The sequence below is a fragment of the Cyanistes caeruleus genome, chromosome 10, assembly GCF_971803275.1.
Source record: "Cyanistes caeruleus chromosome 10, bCyaCae1.hap1.1, whole genome shotgun sequence".
In the NCBI taxonomy this organism is placed as follows: Eukaryota; Metazoa; Chordata; class Aves; order Passeriformes; family Paridae; genus Cyanistes; species Cyanistes caeruleus.
The window spans coordinates 4803021-4823442 of NC_141710.1; the positions used below are offsets into that span (position 1 = coordinate 4803021).

At 54.3% G+C, this 20422-nt stretch overlaps 1 protein-coding gene and 1 long non-coding RNA gene across 2 annotated transcripts; one reads left to right on the forward strand and one right to left on the reverse strand.

Annotated features, from left to right (window-relative positions):
- Positions 1–1954: 1954 nt before the first annotated feature.
- LOC147651204 (uncharacterized) lies at positions 1955–13110 on the reverse strand. The gene is made up of 2 exons (XR_015274406.1): positions 12936–13110; positions 1955–12183 (listed from the first exon to the last, which is right to left on the reverse strand). It is a non-coding gene; the product is annotated as an uncharacterized LOC147651204 (long non-coding RNA).
- Positions 13111–13449: 339 nt separating this feature from the next.
- SOX14 (SRY-box transcription factor 14) lies at positions 13450–15217 on the forward strand. Its single transcript, XM_023946014.2, has one exon. It carries the CDS (start codon positions 13509–13511, stop codon positions 14229–14231), a length of 723 nt encoding a protein of 240 aa, XP_023801782.1. The 5' UTR covers positions 13450–13508; the 3' UTR covers positions 14232–15217.
- Positions 15218–20422: the final 5205 nt, after the last annotated feature.

A 20422-nucleotide genomic window follows, 5' to 3' on the forward strand; every position in this document is an offset into this window, starting at 1 on the left:
GCCTTGCCCTGGTGGCCGCGGAGCTGTCCCGCAGCCGCCACACGGGACAGTGACACCGGCTGTGCTGGTCCCAGGGCTCCTGCAGCCACCTCCAGGGAAGGCTTGGATAGATTCAGGCGTGTGTGACAACGGGAGAGATCCACTCGCTCCCTCTCATTAGCGGAGCCTAACGAGAGCCCTGATTATCAGAGCCCCCTGATTATCATCATCCTCATTCCGAGCTCCAAAGTCACCCCGGTAATGCTCGCCAAGAACCTGTTTTAGCTAATCCACACCAGGCAGCCAGCACTGGGGGCTTTGCAGGGAGTGTTCACTGTGCAGAAACAGTAGGGGAAACCATGTAAAAAAAAAAAAAAATAATAATTAGACAAATCCTGAACCTCTTGGTTGAAGGGGGCTGCGGTTTTGTTTCTAGCTGGAATCAGCTATGCTTGAACACAAAGGTCAGCGCTGGAAAGAAAACCAGAAACAACCGAAAAACAAAAGGAAACCGGTGAAGCCGGTGAGGCTGGATTAGAGTTTCCTAGATGGGGGTCAGAGAGGGGAGAGCTTTTAGCAGTGATTTGCACTCTCCGAATGAAAGCTTTAGGATTTCACTTCACTTCAAAGAAAAGATGCCCAGCCCAGCCAGCTGCAGCCCCTCCTGGTCCCGGCGGGCGGGCAGGAGCGGGGTGAGCCCTGCTCAGGTGGAAGAGGAGGGAGAAGGGGATCACAACCCCTCTCCTCCCGCTGGGAACTCGAGGGGGAGATTTCCAAGTCCGGTGCAAAGGTTGAGCTGCCCGGCTCCCGCTGAGGGAAACAGCGGCTGAGCAGCCAGATCCTCGGGAAGAGCTTTCCAGACTCGCTCCCTGCTCTCCAAAGGCCTCGCTGCAGGGTTTGGGGGCTGCCTCGGGGGTCCAGGGAAGAGCTGTGGCTCCTGGGACCGTGGCACAGCTCTGCCACTCCACAGGGAGCCCCAGCCCTGGGAGGTGGGGCTCGGGGATGCAGGAGGGTGAAGTTGTGGATGGGATGCCCCTGGATCCCTGGAGGTGTTCAAGGCCAGGTTGGACAGGGCTTGGAGCAACCTGGGCTAGCAGAAGGTGTCCCCCCTGCCCATGGAATGAGATTGGAACCAAATGAGCTTTCAGGTCCCTTTCAACCCAATCCTTTCCATGGTTCTCTGATTCCCTGGTATCTGCACCCACACGGATGCACCCTCTCTTTGGGCCCTCACACCGCTGAGTCTCCACCTTGTGCACAGCCCTCAGGTTTATTCTTGCAGACTTTTAAACTCTGCTCGTCTATCAGCACATCCTAAGATGTTTCTGGCACCTCCCCATAGCCTGACACATGGATTCTCCCCTCGAGGCTCTGGAGTTGCTGTGCTGTTTCCCTGAGCCAGGCAGTTTGGATTGGCAGCTCCAGCAGTGGCTGCTGCTGTCTGGAGCTGCTCCTTTCACTTCAGTGGCACTGAGCTATTTCGGAGCGGCCGGGACCTGCCCGTGCCATCCACGCCTTTCCCAGACACCGGTGGCAGTGGGAGTGTTTTGCAAAGGTGGTTTGTGCCACCAGCCCCACACTGGGATGGGGAAACTGCTGCCTTGTCACACCAGGACGTTGGACATGACCTTCTGCAGGTCCCCATTGCTTCTGCCTTTGAGCTGTGATGCTGAACTGTTGTAGCTCCAGTGTTTTAGAGCTTTTATTTCCCCCAAGAAGCACCTTAAAGTAGATAAACACTGCCATTCCCACTACAACCCCTGCATTTCACCCTAATTTGAGTTTGCTGTTGTTTCCTCTTCCCCCCCCCCACTTCTTTTCCCTCCCCCCCTTCTTTTTTTTTTTTTTCTTTGAAGAGTGATTTATTGTAGATTTCAAAATGTGGAATATCCAGTAAAGCCATTCTTTTTTAAATGGAAAATTTCCCACAGAGAAGCATTCCTGGTTTGCAAGGGAAACAGAAAATGCATTTGCATCCTTGAAAAATTCCTGTATTAGAATAAAAAAAACCCTTCCAAGGGAATAGGACTGAAAACACAAATATTTTGCAACAGCAACAGAAAAACTGAAACGGGCAGGATTTTTGCAATCCGTTTTCATAGATTGAAACTTCATGGATTCATGGAACTTTTTTTGGCTGGAAGGGACTTAAGATCACCTGGAGCAGATGACATTTTTGGCAGTGCTGTTGCTGCCAGGCAGGAGCAGTTCTCACCCGGGGATGTGCCAGGGGGCTGCATCCCCATCCCACTTTATCCCTGGACCGTTCTGCCCTGAGATCCTGCTGAAGATGAAGCCCTGTGACCCCGGCAGCGCCACATCCCTGACGGGTAACGACTGAAGCATGCCATGACTCAGACAGAGTCCCTGGGCAGCAATTAAATACACGAGCAGCACCGATTAAGTGGAAAAGAATCCTTCTCCGTAAAGGGAAGAAAACACCGCGCTCCCCGCACGTGTCGGGGCAGCGATGGGAGCAGCAGCAGCCTCGGCACAGCCCAGCTGCCTTCCCTCGGGACTCAGCACACCTTCAGCCTTGAGGGGAGCCGTGCTCGGATGCTGCCAAAGGCAGAAGAAGCCACCCAGGAAGATCCTCCTCTGCTGCTCTTCGGAGTTAGTTTTGGGGACGTGTCACTGAAGAGCAGCGCTCGCACGGAAATAAAAGTGCGATCTTCGCTTTGTGACAGTGAATTTCTGCTCGAGCAGAAATTGTTGTCATCCCGGGGGGCGGGGGGAAACTCCGGTGTTAACAGGGGAATAACAGCAAAGAAAAGGACTAAACTGCTTATTCCCTCTGCCTTGATTCGTTTTGGAGGCTCTCTCCTCCTGTGCCTCTGACTGACGGCAGCGTGAGATGCTGAAGTCTGTTAATTGTTATGGATCCCTGGGGCGTTATTCCAAGCCATGTGAAAGCACCGAAGGGAGCAATAATCACCTGTGATTCTGGTGAGAGCGTTAATCCTATAAAATCGGGGAAACTCTGCGGTTTGGGGAGCACGTGGGGCCGCAGAGAACCTTCCCTGTGCCGAGGGTCAGAGGGGGCTGAGGTGGGGCTCGTCTCTTGGGAGCTGCCCCGCTGGGATTCAGGGACTCCAGCGGCGGCAGGGATGGATGAGAGGGGCAGAACGAGGCCGAGCGAGGCTCCTCACACGGCTCCTCGTGTCACTGCGGCCGGCGGGGAGGCCCTGAGCTGGCTGATGCTGAGATCCCTTGGTCCTGGTAAAACTGGCCACTCGCAGCTCCTCTGGTCTAAAAACTCGGTGTCTCCTCCTGGGCAGAGCCACGGAGACCAAACCTCCCAGCTAAACCCGGCAAAGGCTGGGAGGGGAGAGGGTGGCACGGTCTGGGAGGGGTGCTGGAGAGCCCTCCACCCCCAGCACCTCTGGTGGGCCTGAGCCATCTCTTGGTCACCACAAACCTCTGGATCGCAACAGAGCCGGAGCAGCAGAGGGAAATGAAGATGTTTCTTTCGGGTTTATGCCCCGGGCGGTGTTCGGCTGCCCGATCTGTGCCATCAAGCAGCGCTTCCCAGGGGAGGGAGGGGATCAGGGGAGTTATCTGCGTGCCCCAGGGAGTGGGAAAAGTCAGCGCTGTGTACAAAGCGCTCATTCTTCCTCCTTGCCCTGCCAATGAGCAGCTGCTGATTAAATCCCTTTTCAGAGGGGAGAGTTACAAGGCTCCTACAGCTTTCCCCGGCAGAGACCTCTCTGCTCTCCCTGTGTTTGCATTCTCACGTCGGCCTCTGCCCACTGAATAACAGCGGTAATTGGATGTGTTTAAATAGCGCTGCTCACTATTGTTTGCCCAGTAATCAGACGCGTCTCCCTCTCCCTGGAACCTGAGCGCCACGTGCCGCAGAGGAAGGGCGGCCTCAGCTCCTCCTCCTCCTCCTCTCCTCCCACCTGCATCCTCTCACCTCTCCAGGATGCCCAAGTTGGCCGTGGGAATTGTTTTCCAGCCACAACAAGTTTTCCCTCCGTCCGTAGGCAGCGGAACCCTGGAGCTCCAGCGGGGCAGCCTCGCTCTGTGTGCCGGGGCCGGAATTGCCGGTGGGGGCAGAGGGCTGGAGCAGATCCTCGGCTTCCCATGGGCAGAGCCTGGGGCTGACCCTGTGACAGGCGGGAACGACATGCTCCTCGAGCATCTTCCCGGGAATGTTCTGGCTGGCAGGGCGGGACATCCTGCAAGTGGGCAAGCTTGAGACTCGGAGATGCACGAGCACTGGAGGCAGTGAAAGCTCCGATGTGGCACGCACCGGTGGATACCGGCAGGCCTGTGGGTCACAGCGGCATTGGAGAGGACCACCAACCCCACGGGGGTCATGGTCTGTGTTGGAGCAGCCCCATTCCCAGGAGAAGCAGGGCGTTCCTGCCTGCCAGAGCAGGTTTGTGCTGAGCATCTCTGCGGTCCTTCCTCTCGCTCCCATTGCGAGTTAAAAAGGAAGTGGGGGAAACACCAATCGGTCTGGGAAGCAGGACCTGAATCACCTCTGATATGTAGACTCCAGGCCAGTAATGAGCCTCTGCCCACAGCCTGTGCCGTGCCTCGGCTCCTTATCATGACTAATAGACACACTTGCAGAAATCAGAATCTATTTCCAAGTGATTCATGAGCGGGTAGGAAAAGGGCGGGGGGGGAAACGACAACAGACTAAATACACCTGGTAATTTATTTGCTATGAATAATTTGAACAGCCCCGAGTGACGGAGATACCTCAGTTATTTATCCTGGGGGAGAAATTTGCAGGTGCTGCAGACTGGGTGTGCTCCAGAGCAGGCCCTGCCTTTAACGTTTGCCTCCCCCGCCCCAGCGCAAACCTCTCTGGCCGTGTTTGGAACGAGATACAAGACAAGCTCCATCCAAGCCTTTCATTAATTGCCCTTCCTGGAATCTCCTGCCGGCTAAATTGTTCTCCGCAGAATCCCTGGCTCCAGGGTTAGGAAAGGGTTACTGAGCGCGCCTTCCCGTTTGGGCTGGGTGGGTGGAAATCGCGTTGGCTTTCATCTGCAAACCTCGTAAAGCACAAGCAGCTGCTGGAGGGAGATGGGCGCCTTGTAAATCAGCGCCAGGAATAAAGAACGGAGCGGCCGCATCGCTCCGTGGGCACGGAGCCGATCCCGTCCCCATCCCCATCCCTGTCCCTATCCCCGTCCCCATCCCCGTCCCCATCTCCATCCCCGTGTCCATCCCTATCCCCGTCCCCATCCCCATCCCTATCCCTGTCCCTATCCCCGTCCGCATCCCTGTCCCCATCCCCGTCCCCATCCCCGTCCCCATCCCCATCCCCATCCCCGTGTCCATCCCTATCCCCGTCCCCATCCCCATCCCTATCCCTGTCCCCATCCCCGTCCGCATCCCTGTCCCCGTCCGCATCCCTATCCCCATTCCCCGTCCCCGTCCCCATCCCCGTCCCCGTCCCCGTCCCCATCCCCATCCCCGCAGGACTCCGGAGGTCGAGCCGTGCCCGTGCCCTGCAGTTTTGCCCTCCCGTGGCTCCTGCCCGCTGCAGTTTTGGGCCAAGGTTGCCGGAGTTGTTCCTTGAGTCATTTTCGGAGTCCTTAACGCGAGTATCTCACGTTTGGTGTCACCGTGTTGGAACTCTGGGGTTTTGCCTTCTGCCACCACCGGCCTGAAATGCATTTCATTGGTTTTGGTGTTAAAATTCACGGAGGTTTGTTGTTTGTTTTTTGTTGGGTTTTTTTTTCCCCCCCACCGAATATCTTTTTATTTGTTTCCAGAAACAAATGATTAGCATTAGTATTCATTAGTATTCGTGTTAACAATTGATAAAGGGCCCACTACTGTAGTATCTGTGCATAGCACGCAAAATTTAATTAAAAATATAATAATTTCCTCAAGCCATGATCATACAATCTGTACCATCCCCCCAAAGTTAGTTCCTGAGACTTGCCCCAAAGTTTCCCGTGGAGGGAGGGACCTGTTTGCCAGGGAAGAAGAGTCAGGGATGCTGTGTTGGAATGAGCAGGACCAGGCTGGAGAGGGCAGGAGAGGGCATGTCCAGCACACACCAGGAATTCCTGTGGAAGCTCCAAGGCCGTGCAGCTCTGCTGCCAGCCCTCATGTCAGTCCTGCAACAGGGTTGGTGGATCTCAGCCAGGCTGCAAACCCCACCAGGGGGAATCTCCTAATGGCTCAAGGGATTTGGGATTTCTCCACCCTAATGTTTGCTGCCTCCATCCCTCTGGGTGACTCATTTTTTGGAGTCTGGCGTGATGTTTCCCTCTCTCCTGGCTCTCCAGACTTGTTTCCCAGCGTTGCTGGGCAGGAGGTCACTCCCATGCCCAAGGAGGGTGCTGGGGACCATTGCATGGCTGGAGACCACAGCCCTGCTGCTTCCTCTGAGGAATGGCTTCTGCAGGCCTGGAGAGGACACTGGGGGCTCTTCCCATCAGTGCTGGGGACCCACTGCTGGCTCCCCACCAGATCATGATCTCTGCCAGGACATTTGGCTCCCAGCTGACACCTCAGAGCAAACACAGCCTCTGCACAAAGCCTACGTGCAGCGTGTGGACACCTTCCCTGCTCGAGGTGCTCTGTTCTGCTGAGCCTCTGAGGGCAGTTCCCAGGCTGGGGCTGAGCCAGGGAGAAGCTTTGCTGCAAGATGCCACCACAAACATCTGGCAAGAAACAAAAGACATCTCAGAGGCATCTGGGCATCTAAAGCAGCGTTTGGATGGAAGCCATTGCCTTTTCAGGCTGCTCGGGTGGATGTGTGCCCTGTGGTTTCCCCAGAGCTGGCTCACTCACTGAGGTCAGTGGCAGAGCTGAGCTTTCACTGAACAGCAGCACTGAGTTGCTGCTCAGGCCTGGTCTCACCACTTCATCCCAAAGCCTGGTTCTGCCAAGAGCATGGGGATGTTCTATGTGCTCTGCACGGACTCTGGGGGGAATCAGGCTCGAGGCAGAAGAGCAGCTGTCACCTCTGGTTGTCTCTCACTGCCCTGGAGTAGAGGACGGCATGGAGCATCTCCTTCTTGCTGGAGAATCTCTTTTTTGCTGGAGCAGCTGCTCCAGAGGTTTTCCAGATCACTTTGGACCACATGACAAATGAGTTCTTGAGGATCATAATAGTCAGCCATTGGTGGTCCTGGGAATTCCCAGGATTCCCATTATCCTAGGAATGTGTCACAGGGAAGAAATGGCCTTCAGTACTTAAAATATCCCAATCCACCCATGGAACTTCACCCTGAGGACACTGAGAGCAGTTGTGTGAGTAGTGAGGAGAGGTCTGGAGACCTTCCAGTAAGACAAATTGGCTGTTTATCAGCTCTTTGATGGGTTTCAGGTGCTACCTTCTCACAGGCTTTGTGTTTCTGCCACAACAGCGTCTGTAAGAAGAGCAGGGAAGAAACTTTATGGCTCTTGAATGGTTTGGCTCATTTAGGTGGGAAGCTCGACTGTGCTGAGGGCCTGGCTGTGTTTGAGGGGCAGAGATCCCACAAAAGGTATCAAACAGGGCAGTTTGGACAGAAAAATCCTCCTCCACCTTGCATATGATGCTGACAGACCCAGAATAAACAGAGTGGACACGAATTCAAACACACTTCACAAAAACAACAGAGGGCTCTGAAGCTCCAGCACTGAGACCCTCAGGGACATCGGTGGTGGCTGCTTTTAAACATCACTGGTCTTGTTCAGATATCCAAATGCAAAATGTGCTACCTGGGAACAAGACAGAGGTTTGCAGGAATCCTGAGCCTTTGAACTGGTGTTGAGATTAAACATATCACGAGAACAAGCATTTTCCTCCTCATATTGTGGCCAGATCTCCACTGTTCATGTTATTTAACTGTGTTAGAAACACAACAAGACAGTATTTTAGGTGTTTCCTCTGTTTGCAGAACAGAGTTGGTCATGTCTGCCTGAGCACCACATGCCTGTTTCATGTCAGCCATCCAAAGAAAAGCTACTCCAGAGCTCACCTGATACACCAAAGCCAGCAGGTCACTTCCCTTCCTTCCCCCGAGCTTTTCTTCCAGCTTTGGACTTGTGTTTCTCCATGCCTGATGCATGGCTGGGAGCAATCCCTCTGCAGAGCTCCATCCCAGCCCAGGGAGGATGGCTGGATCACAGGGAGCAATCCCATTCCAGAGCTCCATCCCAGCCCAGGGAGGATGGCTGGATCACAGGGAGCAATCCCATTCCAGAGCTCCATCCCAGCCCAGGGAGGATGGCTGGATCACAGGGAGCAATCCCATTCCAGAGCTCCATCCCAGCCCAGGGAGGATGGCTGGATCACAGGGAGCAATCCCATTCCAGAGCTCCATCCCAGCCCAGGGAGGACAGCTGGATGAAGCCATCAGCCTCCCCAGGAGCAGAGGTGGGGGAGTGAGGAAGATAAACAATTCAGCCACTTTTCTTGAAAGCTGTTGCTTCTATTTCAGAGCTCATGTGCCTGAAAACCTTTCTGGGTTTTTTAGTTTTTGTTTTTTGTTTTTTTCTGACTGTATCAGTTGGTCTAATAAGAGATACTGCCCCTCCTTATGAGCCTGCTCTGCACTCCTGAGCTCAGGTCCTTTATCCTTCCCTTCATGCTGCTGACAATGACTGAAGCTCCCTGGCCATACAATATCTGGGAAGTCAATGCCATGTCAAGCCCCTGGGTTTACATCCATGGCCACAGTGAATGCACTTATTTACTGGAGAGACTCATCAGCTCTGCCTGCAGCTGCTGCTGCTGCTGCAGGGAAAGCAAAATCCAGGGGGGTCTCCAGGGACCCTTCCCTGGGCAGGTGGGCTGATGCACCCATGGGGTTCTGCACCATGGGAGGGGAATCCCAATGAGTTTCCACCACACATTTCTCACCCTGGGAAGGATGAACAACTCTTCAGCCACTCGTTGTTTGACTGCTAAAGTTGCTAAGGGAGGTGGCACAGAGGTGGCACTGCCTCAGGAGTCTCCAGCAGGGTGGTACCCAGAGACTCTCTGTGGATTCTGTGGAGTCCAGGCTGTGCCTGATTCTGTGGGGGCTCTTTTGGTGCTCTCTGCCACGGCGTGGTGTCCTCACAATGCCTGCTGGCCTGGCTGCACTCTCACTGCTCACCGCAGCACTGTCACACAGCGACACACAGAACTGGAGGTGTGAGACAGACAGAGGAAAGAAGATTTTCACAAGGAGGGTGGTGAGGCCCTGGCACAGGTTGCCCAGAAAGGCGGTGGACACGCCATTCCTGGAAACATTCAAGCTGGATGGGGCTCTGAGCAGCCTGCTCTAGTGGAAGGTGTCCCTGCAAAGTGCTCGGACTCGATGACCTTTAAAGGTCCCTTCCAGCCCAAACCATTCTATGATTCTGCAATTTCCTAAATATGCTGAATTTGATGCTCTGGGAAGGCTGGTATAATTCGAGGCAGATTTCTACTGTCAGACATTGCACTGGCTCACTGATCAAGACCTTCACCCCAGTGAAGAGCGCTGGACCTGCCCACAGAGGCAGCAGGGCACAGGTTTCACAGCAGTAGAGACTCCCCAGGGTGACTGGCCACACCACAGGATTGTCACCTGCAGGGAGCCTGAGCCAGGAGGGAAATCCCCACAAATATCCATCACCTTCCTCATTAACAGTGAGCCACAAATATAAATGGTGCTGCAAAAGAGCAGTGAACAGATCTCCTGTGAGGAATGAGAGCAAAATGCACAGAGCACTGTGCCAAAGGAAGGGATGGGATCAGCTTGTATGGCACACGGATAAAACGTGCAGAAGAAAAATCAAGTTTGGAAAGGGCTGCAAACTTCTGCCTCAGGGCATAAACCAGGTCCCCAATCCAGGTGGAATCTTTAGTTTTGAAGCAAGTTATTCTCCACCTCTCTCCCGTGGAAGGTGGTGCCTTCCCAGGGAGCATCTCTTGTTGGGCAGCGTGAGCAAGCAGCTCCTGGGATGATCCAATCTGCCACATCCATCACTGCTCCCCTCTTCTGTCAGGGATGCACAGGGCAGTGACCTGCTCCATTAAATCTCTCCATGCAGGAGGCTGGATCCCTGTAACTCTTTATAGCTGGAGTTGAATAAATGCCTTTTTCAGGGCTGGGGGGAAGAAACTGAGCAAGAAACACCATAAAAATGCAAAAAGAATAACCTGTAAGTATCCAGTCTGTTCTGCACAGTATCTGTGAACACATCAGTGCTGCTGCCCGGATGAGCTGCTCTGTGCATATATTTTCCATATATCTCTCCCAGAAAATATTATTTGATGGCATGTGATTAAAAGGGTCTTTTTTAATATGTGGCACACGCTTAACGAAATGTATGTGTGCACTTGCATGTAAAATAACCAGATATGAGGGAAAAGCAGGAATATAATCATCCCTGGCAATGTGGTAGGATTCTGTGCACTGAGCTAATTCCGAGTATTTGGAAAAAAACATTCCTGGTGGTGGGAATCTCAGCAGGTTCCACAGAACTCCAAGCAGGACCTGCGTCCTCAGTGGCTCTGAAAAGCCCCAGAAACCTGGAAGTCTTTCCAAAACATGCTTCCTTCAATTAAAAATCAATTAAAAATCCCCTCCCTTTCCCAGTGCCTGAAGCATAAAAAAAAAAAAAAAATAAAAGAAAGTTATTTAAAGATCCATTATTTCCTAAATGAAGTTTGGATCGGGGGTATTTTCAAATTGTGGGTGCTCTTCACCTCTCACTTCTGGCAGTTGCAAGCCCGACTGTGATTCCTGTGAGGAGGAGGAGGAGGAGGAGGCTGAAGGCAGAAATACAGCTCTATTTATGCTGATACTGGATCTCAGGCTACATGATCTCATCTAATTTAAAGTTACTCCAAATGAACGATCTCCAAGAATATCATTTTAATGTTTCCCTATCAGGCCGTTCTTATCTCTCTGCATTACCATGATATCATTCAGGAATAATAATCGCACCATTAGTTTTGGTGTCTAAACAAGCTGGTGAGGAGAAATGGATTTCAGTCACCGCCCTGCAAATTGCTTCCCTCCCCAAGGAAAAAATCCCAAACCCCAAAAATGGTACAAAGTTTATAAAATCCAACCCCGAGGACTGTACAGCCGCAACAGATGCCCTTCCAGGACAAAGGATTTGGGAGGGGAAAATGAAAATATTTAAGTATTTAAGGATGGAAGCGTTGGAATCTCGAAGGAAATCTTTCTTTTCCTTTTTAAATTTTTTTTTTTTTTTTTTTGAAGCGGGGCATTTATGGGATGTAAATGAGCAAAGCGGAGCCCGAAATGCCCCGAGCTGATGCGGCGTGTGTGCTGCAGCACGGCGAGGCAGCAGCCAATGAAAGCCGGGCTGCCGATTTTTTATCATTAATATTGCGAGGCAACATGAACTGATTGGAAAGACTTTTCGGGAGCAGGCAGAGCCTGAGAGCCACCGCTCCTTCCCCAACGATTTGCTACCCGGATTTTTGAGAACGACGCCTGGCTCCTCTCGTTTAATCCTGCCGAGGGATGACGAGTGATACAATTTCTCCCCCTCTTTCGAAGAATTTGAAAAGAAACAATAAAAGCGAAGGGAGTTTTGTATTTTAAGCGTCGGAGGGGAAAGCGGACGGTGCCGAGGAGAGGGGCAGCGGCTCCGGGCGGCTTTCCCGGCGGATGTTGAGCTGGGGCTGCCCACAGCGCTGTTTCCACGGAAAAAGTGGGGTAAAAAAGAACTTTCCACGCGTGTCACCCTACCACGGGCACGGCCAAGCCGGCGGGTGCCTGTCGGGCCGAGCAGAGCCCGGGCACGCCAGTCCCGGCCCGTGGCCAGCGTTCCACGCGTGGCACCGGGGTCCCCGAGAGCGGGCCAGGTGTCCGGCGAGCCCGGGGGGACAGGGGACAGCTGCGGGAAGGGCAGCCCGCACCCACCTCTTCTTGTTTGCGGGTGCCATGTGAACATCAGCGGCTGCCGGGGGTGGGGAGAAGCTCGGGGGATCCCACCCCGGGATGGGGGCGAGTTTCCCTGGGGAAGATGCGGTGCCGCAGCGGGAGGATCCCGCCCGGGGAGGGCGCTTGGCCAAGGGGGTCCCGGAGCGGGCTGGGAAATTGGCGGCGCATTTCTGGACGCAACGAAAAAAGCCTCTGGGATGGAGCCGGCGGCAGCAGAGCCAAAGCCTCGGGCACTGCCGGCCCCGTCCAGGTGAGCGGACTCCACATCCTTGGCCCCTTTCTTCTTCCTCCTCCTCCTCATCTTCCTCCTCCTCCTCCTTCTCCCCGGCTCCGCACGCACAGGGCTCTGCCGGGAAATGAAAGTCATTTATTGCGAAGAAGGAGGAAATAAGGGCGAAGGTGGTTTATTCTATTATTATTATTAATATTATTCGGAGGACCGGGGGGAGCTGAAAACCCCCCAGGAACGGTGGCCCGGCACGGAGCGGCCCGCGGCGGCGGCTCCCCTCGGGCAGGAGGCGAAGTTTTGGGCGGAGAGGAGCGGGGACAGCCCGGAGGGGCCGGGCCGGCCGCCCCCCGCCCGTCCCGGGAGCCCCCCCCGACATCTCGTTTCTCTCCCCGGTCGCTGCCGGACGCGGGCGGGCGGGGGCAGGGGGCGGCCCGGGGGGCTCTTTTCGGAGCAGGTTTGTTAACCAAAGCAGGTGCTAAAAACCAATAAGCCCGGAACAAACGCGGTTCCCCCCGGGAGCCGGGACAATTGTTTCCATTTAATAAATATTTTCCCCACGGGCGTTTCGCGGGAGGCAGGCAATTATTCAAAGCAAGCCGGGACGCGGGCCGGCTCCCGGGGTTAAGCGGGGCTGCGGAGCGGGGAAGGCGGGGGCTGGGGGAGCGGGAGAGCGGCCGGGAGCGCGGGGGAAGGCGGGGGCAGCGGGGGGGACGCGGACAGCGGCGGAGGAGAGCAGCGCTCGCAGCCCCGACGGCGGCGGGACCGGCCCCGCTCCGCACGCCCCAGGGATGGGGGACGAGAAGGAAGATGGGGACGATCCCCTTCTCCTTCCCCCTTCCTCCGCAGCTGCTATTAGCGCAGCAACTCACAAAAGCCTTCCTTTTAATCCGCGCGTTGGAAGGCGGGGTGGCGGGGGGTGTCCTCCTGTCCCCTCCTTCCTCCCTCCTCCTCCCTCCGCTGTCCCCTCCCCTCCTCTTCCTCTCGCCCTTCCTCTCTCCCTCTCTTTTTAAGCGGGCCCCCTCCGCGCTGATTGGGCGCCCGGCCGCGCTGTGACCGCCCTGCCGCTATGTCAGCCTGCCCGCCGCAGCCCCGCGCCTTTGAACTGCCCCGCAGCGCCCCGCGTCCCCACCGCCGGCCCGCTGCTGCGCCCGGCGGCTCCCCGCCCGCCTAGTGCCCGCCGGGCCCCGCGGGCCTCCGCTCCGCACCGCTCCGCACCGCTCCGCGCCCCGCCCCGGCACGGCTCCCGCCGGGGACGGCCTTGGCGGAGGACCTGTGATGATCAGCTGAGCCCGCTCCTGCCGCTCCTCCGGCTCCTCCGGCCTTCTCCCGCCGTTCCTCCTCCTCCTCCTCCTCCTCCTCCTCCTCCTCGTCCTGCCGCCGCCGTCCGGCGCCCCGAGCCGCCGCGCCCCGCAGAGCCGCCCGTCCGCCCGCCCGGCAGAAGCATGTCCAAGCCCAGCGACCACATCAAGCGCCCCATGAACGCCTTCATGGTGTGGTCCCGCGGCCAACGGCGCAAGATGGCCCAGGAGAACCCCAAAATGCACAACTCGGAGATTAGCAAGCGGCTGGGCGCGGAGTGGAAGTTGCTCTCCGAGGCGGAGAAGCGCCCGTACATCGACGAGGCCAAGCGGCTGCGGGCGCAGCACATGAAGGAGCATCCCGACTACAAGTACCGGCCCCGGCGCAAGCCCAAGAACCTGCTGAAAAAGGACAGGTATGTCTTCCCTTTGCCTTACCTCGGGGAAACAGATCCCTTAAAGGCCGCCGGGCTTCCCGTGGGGGCCACTGACTCGCTGCTGAGCTCCCCGGAGAAGGCCAGGGCTTTCCTGCCTCCCACCTCAGCACCTTACTCCTTACTTGACCCCAGCCAGTTCAGCTCCAGCGCCATTCAGAAGATGACTGAGGTTCCTCACACCTTAGCCACCAGCACCCTGCCCTACGCCTCCACCTTGGGATACCAGAACGGGGCGTTCGGCAGCTTGAGCTGCCCCAGCCAACACACCCACACTCACCCCTCGCCAACTAACCCGGGCTATGTCGTGCCATGTAACTGTACCGCTTGGTCGGCTTCCAGTTTGCAACCTCCAGTTGCCTACATATTATTCCCAGGCATGACCAAGACTGGGATAGACCCCTATTCTTCAGCACACGCGACTGCCATGTAACACCCAGCCACCCACACCCCCACGGGCGTGTGTGTGTGTGTGCGTGTGTCCCCCACCCCGGCCGGCAGCTGGAACTGGGATTCCTCCGTGTGTGCATGTACATAAAACCTGCAGGAGCAAAAAGGCCACCCGAACCAGGACTCTGCCGCCCGTCGCCGGGCCGGGACAGACGCGGACGCTGCCTCGGAGATGCTCTCGCCTAAAGCTCGCCACGAGAGCTGGCCCCGGGCTCGGGGGGGATCTGCAATCGCGGGGGCAGATAGGAACCCGGCACTTGTAAGAGTTGTAAATGTGTTTAAAAACAGAAAAGAAAAGCGAACCTTTGAACTGCCCTTTCGGGACAAAGCGGGGAGAAAAAGACGAAAAGAAAAAAAAAAAAAAAAAAAAAAAAAAAAGAGAGAGGCGGTTTCGATTTTTATTTATTCTCTTAATGTCTGTGAGTTCTCCAGGGTCTCATGTCACTTGGACTTGACTTTGGGAAGTCCCGGTCGTACTCTGATTTAATTTTATTTTTTTTTTTTCCTTGTTGTTTTCCTTTTGCACATTGAAAGACGAGATCAGCTGTGTTATATATATATAAATATATATATATATTTTGCCACCACGTACTACTAGGTAAAATTGCTTTTCATGTCAGAAAAAAGGCTCTTCAAAGTTAAAAAAGAAAAAAAAAAAAAAAGACGGGGAGAAACATTTATATTTAAAACATATGATAGTGTTTGCTTAATTTAAAACAGATAGTCCTTAAATTTGTGTGATCCAGTGAGACTAGATCTAAGTTTACTTTAGACAGAGCGTCAGGTATGAAGTCAGGCAGTAGAATTGTAAAAATTTATTACTACTAATAATAATAATAACGAAAAACCGAATAAAAACCGATGGCAATTTAAATATGTTTTCACCATGTCTTGGGCAAGAAGAAACAGAAACTAAGATGTACCCGGCAGGATTTTACCTCGTTAAACCTTTTCATTTGTTGAACAAAGCCGTTTTGAATAAAGACAATCTGTCATCAAACGAGGCCAAGTGCGTGCTGTGAGTGCGGGGACGAAGCCCCGCGTCCCGCACCGGGGGCTGCGGGCGCTGCTCCCGCTCCGGAGCGACCCCGGCCCGCAGCCCCCGGCCCGCAGCCCCCGGCCCGCAGCCCCCGGCCCGCAGCCCCCGGCCCTCCCCGTGCCCTCCCCGCAGCCGTGCCGGCTCGGGCTCCGCTCGGAGCCCGCCGGGGAAAACTTGAGAAAAGACGGGATGGAGCGGAGAGAAAGCGGGGGGCTGCTGCCCCCCGTCCCGTCGGGGAACCGGCTTTTCCCAAGTTGCCTCCGCGGCGTTGAAGTTGTAGCGGTGCGAGGAAATGTCGGGAGCGGGCAGGGCAGCGCCGGCGGTGCTGGAAGGGGGGCGGATTGGAATCGGCATCTTGTGCAGATCAATTAGCGGCGTTTGGGGGGCTCTTCCCTCGGCGGAGGGAGGGAGTCGGGGGGCAGAGGCGAGGGGAAGGAGGAAGAGGCAGAGGATCCGTCTGGAGGGGCTGAATAGCCGGAGCGCTGCGTGTTTGGATGTGCTTTGCTCATTAAGTGCTCTTTGGAGACCGATGTTAGAATTAAACGGCGTAACACAATTAACATACATGGGGCTTGAATGGGAGGGTAAGCGGGGGAAGAATAGATAGATAAATAAATGAGAGATCAGGCGAAGGTAAACAAAAGGGGAGAGGAGAAAAGGGCTGAAAGGAGAGGTTAGAATGGCTGCTCCAGCCTTGTTTAGCATGACAAAACGGCTCTTACAAATGAGGACAATTAAAGGAGCTGGCTTGGGGAGGGCCTGGGAGCCGCGGGACGATCCGCTGGGACACGCGGGGCTGGATGCGGCCGGCGTGGGGCGGCGCGGCGGCGGCGGGCGCTGATGTAACCCCAGCTGACAGGCGCTGTCAGCCCGGCTGATAACACCGATAGCTCAGTGTCCTCCGACATCCACCCGCATTAGTCTGACAATGGTCGGAGGCAGAGGCGGGCGGGGGGAGAGCCGGCCCCGGCCCGCCCGGGCCGCGCCGCTCGTGGGGCAGAGCGGGGGCCCCGCGGCCGTGCCCCGCTCCCCAGCGCGGCTGAGATTTGGGGGACGCCCCGCACCCCTGAGCCCGGAGACCCTCGGGGGAGAACGGGCCCGGTGGGGGCCGGGGCCTCGGGGAAACGTCGGGGTGAGATGGTGAGCTCGGAGCGACAGAGCTGGAAACTTTGGCGGCGATCTCTCTACTTTCCTTCTTTATTTCGCTCTTTTATTTCTTCTTTTCCCTTTTCTTTTCCCTTTCACTCCTCCTCCCGCCCCTTCTTCCTTTCCTTTTTACTTTCCTTTTTACCTTATTTTCTTATCTTTATTTATTAATTCTATCTCCTTCTCTCTCCCTCTCACGTTTTCCCCTTCTCTCCTTCCGTTCTCCTTCTCTTCCCCCTCTCTCTTTCTCTTTTCCCATTTCCCTCTCCCTTTACTCTTCCTCTCTTCCCGTTTCTCATTCTCTTTTCCTCGCTGCCTCGCCGTCCCCCTCCCACCCCGCTCTCCCCTCCGCAGCCCCTGCTCGCCGTGTTTCGCTCCCGTTCCCTGCGCCGTGCTATCCCTCCAGCCCTCCCGCCCGGCTGCAGGTGTGTAGCTATTTAACTCGTGGAGATAAATAAATTAAATAATGATCTTGACACTGCAGTGAACCGATTACTGACTTTGATGTCAAAGGGAAACCAAAAACAGAAAGAAAGAGAGAGAGAGAGGGGTGAAAAAAAGCTATTCCCTCGAGGGGGAAATGCAGCTCCTTGTCAAACCTGTTTCCCCACAACTGTCTCCTTCTTTCAATAAAATCATTAAACAAAGGCCGCGGGGTTATGCGCGCCACGCCTTGGGTGCGCGGCCGGGCGCTGTCCCGGGCTGGGCTCGGCCCGGAGCCTCTCCCGCAGCCGCGGAGCCGAGCGGGGCCCGAACCCCTCCTGCTGCCCCCGCAGCTCCCCTCGCCCCACTTCCTTCCTTCTTTTTATCCTTTTCTTTTCTTTTCTTTTCTTTTCTTTTCTTTTCTTTTCTTTTCTTTTCTTTTCTTTTCTTTTCTTTTCTTTTCTTTTCTTTTCTTTTCTTTTCTTTTCTTTTCTTTTCTTTTCTTTTTTCTCTTCTCTTCTCTTCTCTTCTCTTCTCTTCTCTTCTCTTCTCTTCTCTTCTCTTCTCTTCTCTTCTCTTCTCTTCTCTTCTCTTCTCTTCTCTTCTCTTCTCTTCTCTTCTCTTCTCTTCTCTTCTCTTCTCTTCTCTTCTCTTCTCTTCTCTTCTCTTCTCTTCTCTTCTCTTCTCTTCTCTTCTCTTCTCTTCTCTTCTTTCTTTTTTTCACTATTCTCCTCTTCTCTCCTCGCCAGTTCGGCTCAGCGCTGCCTGCAGGACCACCTAGACTCTTAAAATCATCCACTCTGGCCTTGCTTTAAATAAAACAACAAATAAGAGAGGGGGAGAGAATATCTCGGGAGGCCGAGGGGAGCAGGAGAGCCCTCGCTGGTGCCCAGGTGTAGCTGTGAGACGGCCAGGGAGCTCTGCTGCAGGAGAGACAAAGACAGAAGGAGAATTAAGAGATGTTAAAAAACTTTATTTTAAAGGACACATTAAGCCCATAGAAGTCTCTGAGAGATATTACTTATTTCTGCTTATTAGTGATAATAGCCCAGTAAATTTGCTATTGAGTGTATCAAAGGCATTCAAAGAGACTTTGAAACATCAAAAAGATTGCAATTCTGATTTTACGGTTTTATTCCAGGCCCGACCTCCTGGCTACATTCCTTGATTGTAGTGTTTAAAAGTAAGCGATGATCAGAAACACGTCTTCCTCCTCCTCCTCTTCCTCCTCCTCCGCGGGCAGCGGCCCCGGCCGGCCGGCGGTACCGGCGGTACCGGGGGTACCGGGGGTACCGGGGGTACCGGGGGTACCGGGGCTGCCGAGGGGCTGCGGGTGGCAGCGGGTCCCGCGGGCAGGGCTCCGCACCAGGGTCTCCCCGCACCTTAAAAACATCACAAAATCATCCAAAACGTTTCTAAGGCAAAATCCTGATGTAAAGGCAGCCCAGCCCCGGCTGCTCGTGTCCCCTCGGGGGGCTGCAGGAGCCCGGTGCCGCCGGGGGACGCGGGCTCAGCTCCCCGCGCTGCGCCGCGCTCCGGAGCGAGGAAGCCTCGGGGCTTTCGATGTGTCTGTAATTTACCTTTTTTATTATTATTTTTTTTTTTTTTTCTCTTTCGGTCCTTAATTTTACCTCCTCGTCTCTCTTTTCTCCCTTTACACGCCTCTATTCCAGTTGGGGTGTTTTATACCAACATCAAAGGGACTACGCAGCCTTTATTATTATTATTATTATTATTCCTTTCTCTCTCTCTCTCTTTTTTTTTTCCCTTCCCTTTTTATTAGGGCAAAATACTTCATTATTCCCGAACGCTTCTCGTTCGGAAAGCTAAACAAGAAATAACGTGCAGGGTCTGTGCAGGTCCGCGCTGCAACAAGGCAACATGTGTATGCCTAAAAGCCCCGAAATTAAATCCAGGTTGATCCCAATTTAAAAGAGGAGAGCGAGGGAGCGGGAGCCGGCTCTTTGAGTGGGTGAGAGAAAGAGGGGAAGAGATGAGTAGCTGGTAATTATTGAAATATAAGGATGAGATTAATTCAAAGGAAACAAACTATGAAAACAATTGGAGCCGAGTGAAAAGCAAAACCCAGATTAGAATTTGCTTGTGGTTTGTTGTCTGTCTGCTTTCTTTCCTCCTCCCCACCCATTGTCACAGTGCAAGGCAATGGGATTTGCACACTTGAGGTGTAATAGCATTACTGCATTAATTAAAATTTTCATTTCACGTCCAGATTGTTTACTTATCTGCTGGAAACATATGTCGGGAGAAGTTGAGATTCTGGATTCTGCTCCGCTGCCCAAGGTGCAGTGCAGTACAGGGGGGGAGAGGATGACTTCAGATTTTTTTTTCATTGCATCCTCCAGCCTTATCTCTCCGCTGTAAATTATAAGGAGACTCCATTGAACTGAATATGAAGATTATATTTGCGAGCGGCGCGTCCTGGAGCGGCCCCGGTCCCACTTTGAAATGAAACAAGCCTTGCGGACCCCGAGCCCCCCTTCTCCTCCCTGCCCGTGCGGTCGCAGCCCCCCGGGACCCCCCGATTCCGGCCGGCTCCCGGGGGAAGGGAGGGAAGGAGGGAGGGAGCGCCGCGCCGCTCCCGGCTGCGCCCCCGCTCCCGTCCGGGAAGCAGCGGGGAGAGCCGCCAGGCTCCCCCGCCTCCCAAAAGCTGTTCTTCCCGAGGCGGCCCCCCAAAAAACACTCCCGGGGAGGGCGAGCATCCCCCGTCCGTGCCGCTGGGACGGCGGCGGGGTCGCGCCGTCGGTGCGGGCGCTGCTGGGCTCCGGCGGGGCCAGGGATGCTCGGGCGCCTGCAGCACTCGGTGGGAAGCGTCTGTTTGTCTATTCCACCCTGGTTTTTTTCTTCTCTTTTTTGGGGTGTTTTATTTTCCTGTTTTCTGTCCTATTTTTTTTATTTTATTTTTTTAAGAGACCCCTGAGAAGGCAGCGAGGTGCCGTCCTCTCCGCCGGGTCTATCTGTAATTGAATCTAGGTCAGTTATTCTAAAGCATGGGAGAGGCTGATTCCCTCTTTCCGACATCAGCCCGGAATTTGGGAGGCGGGGGGGGGCGGGGGGGGTGGTGAGGGGAAGAGGAGAGGGGGGTCTTGCAATTTCATTTAAAATGTAATGGTGGATGAACCGATAAGCAAATAGGGGGAAAAAAAGGCTCTGCTTAAAAGAAAAAAAAAAAAAAAAAGGCATGCTTTTAATATGCTTCCAGATGGGGGGAAAATGATTTACATGGGAGTTTATTTCCTCTTTGCTGATATGAAAGAATTACAGATACAAAACCCACTGATCTATAGAATAAAAAAAAAAAGAAAAGAAATGTTATTTTCCTGTAAAGGTATCAGTTCATTTATATTCATTTAACCATCCATCCATCAATTCACTTTCTCACTCCCTGCACATTCTCTCTGCCTCTGGTAAACCTACCCCACCAATATACTTTTCTGGAATATACAATGAAGTTTCGTTAAAAAAAAAAAAAAAAAAAGAAATTATATGAGATTCAGCTGGAGTAGGTAAAGTGAAGTTTCCCTTCTCCTCCTCTCCCCAGCTCCTCT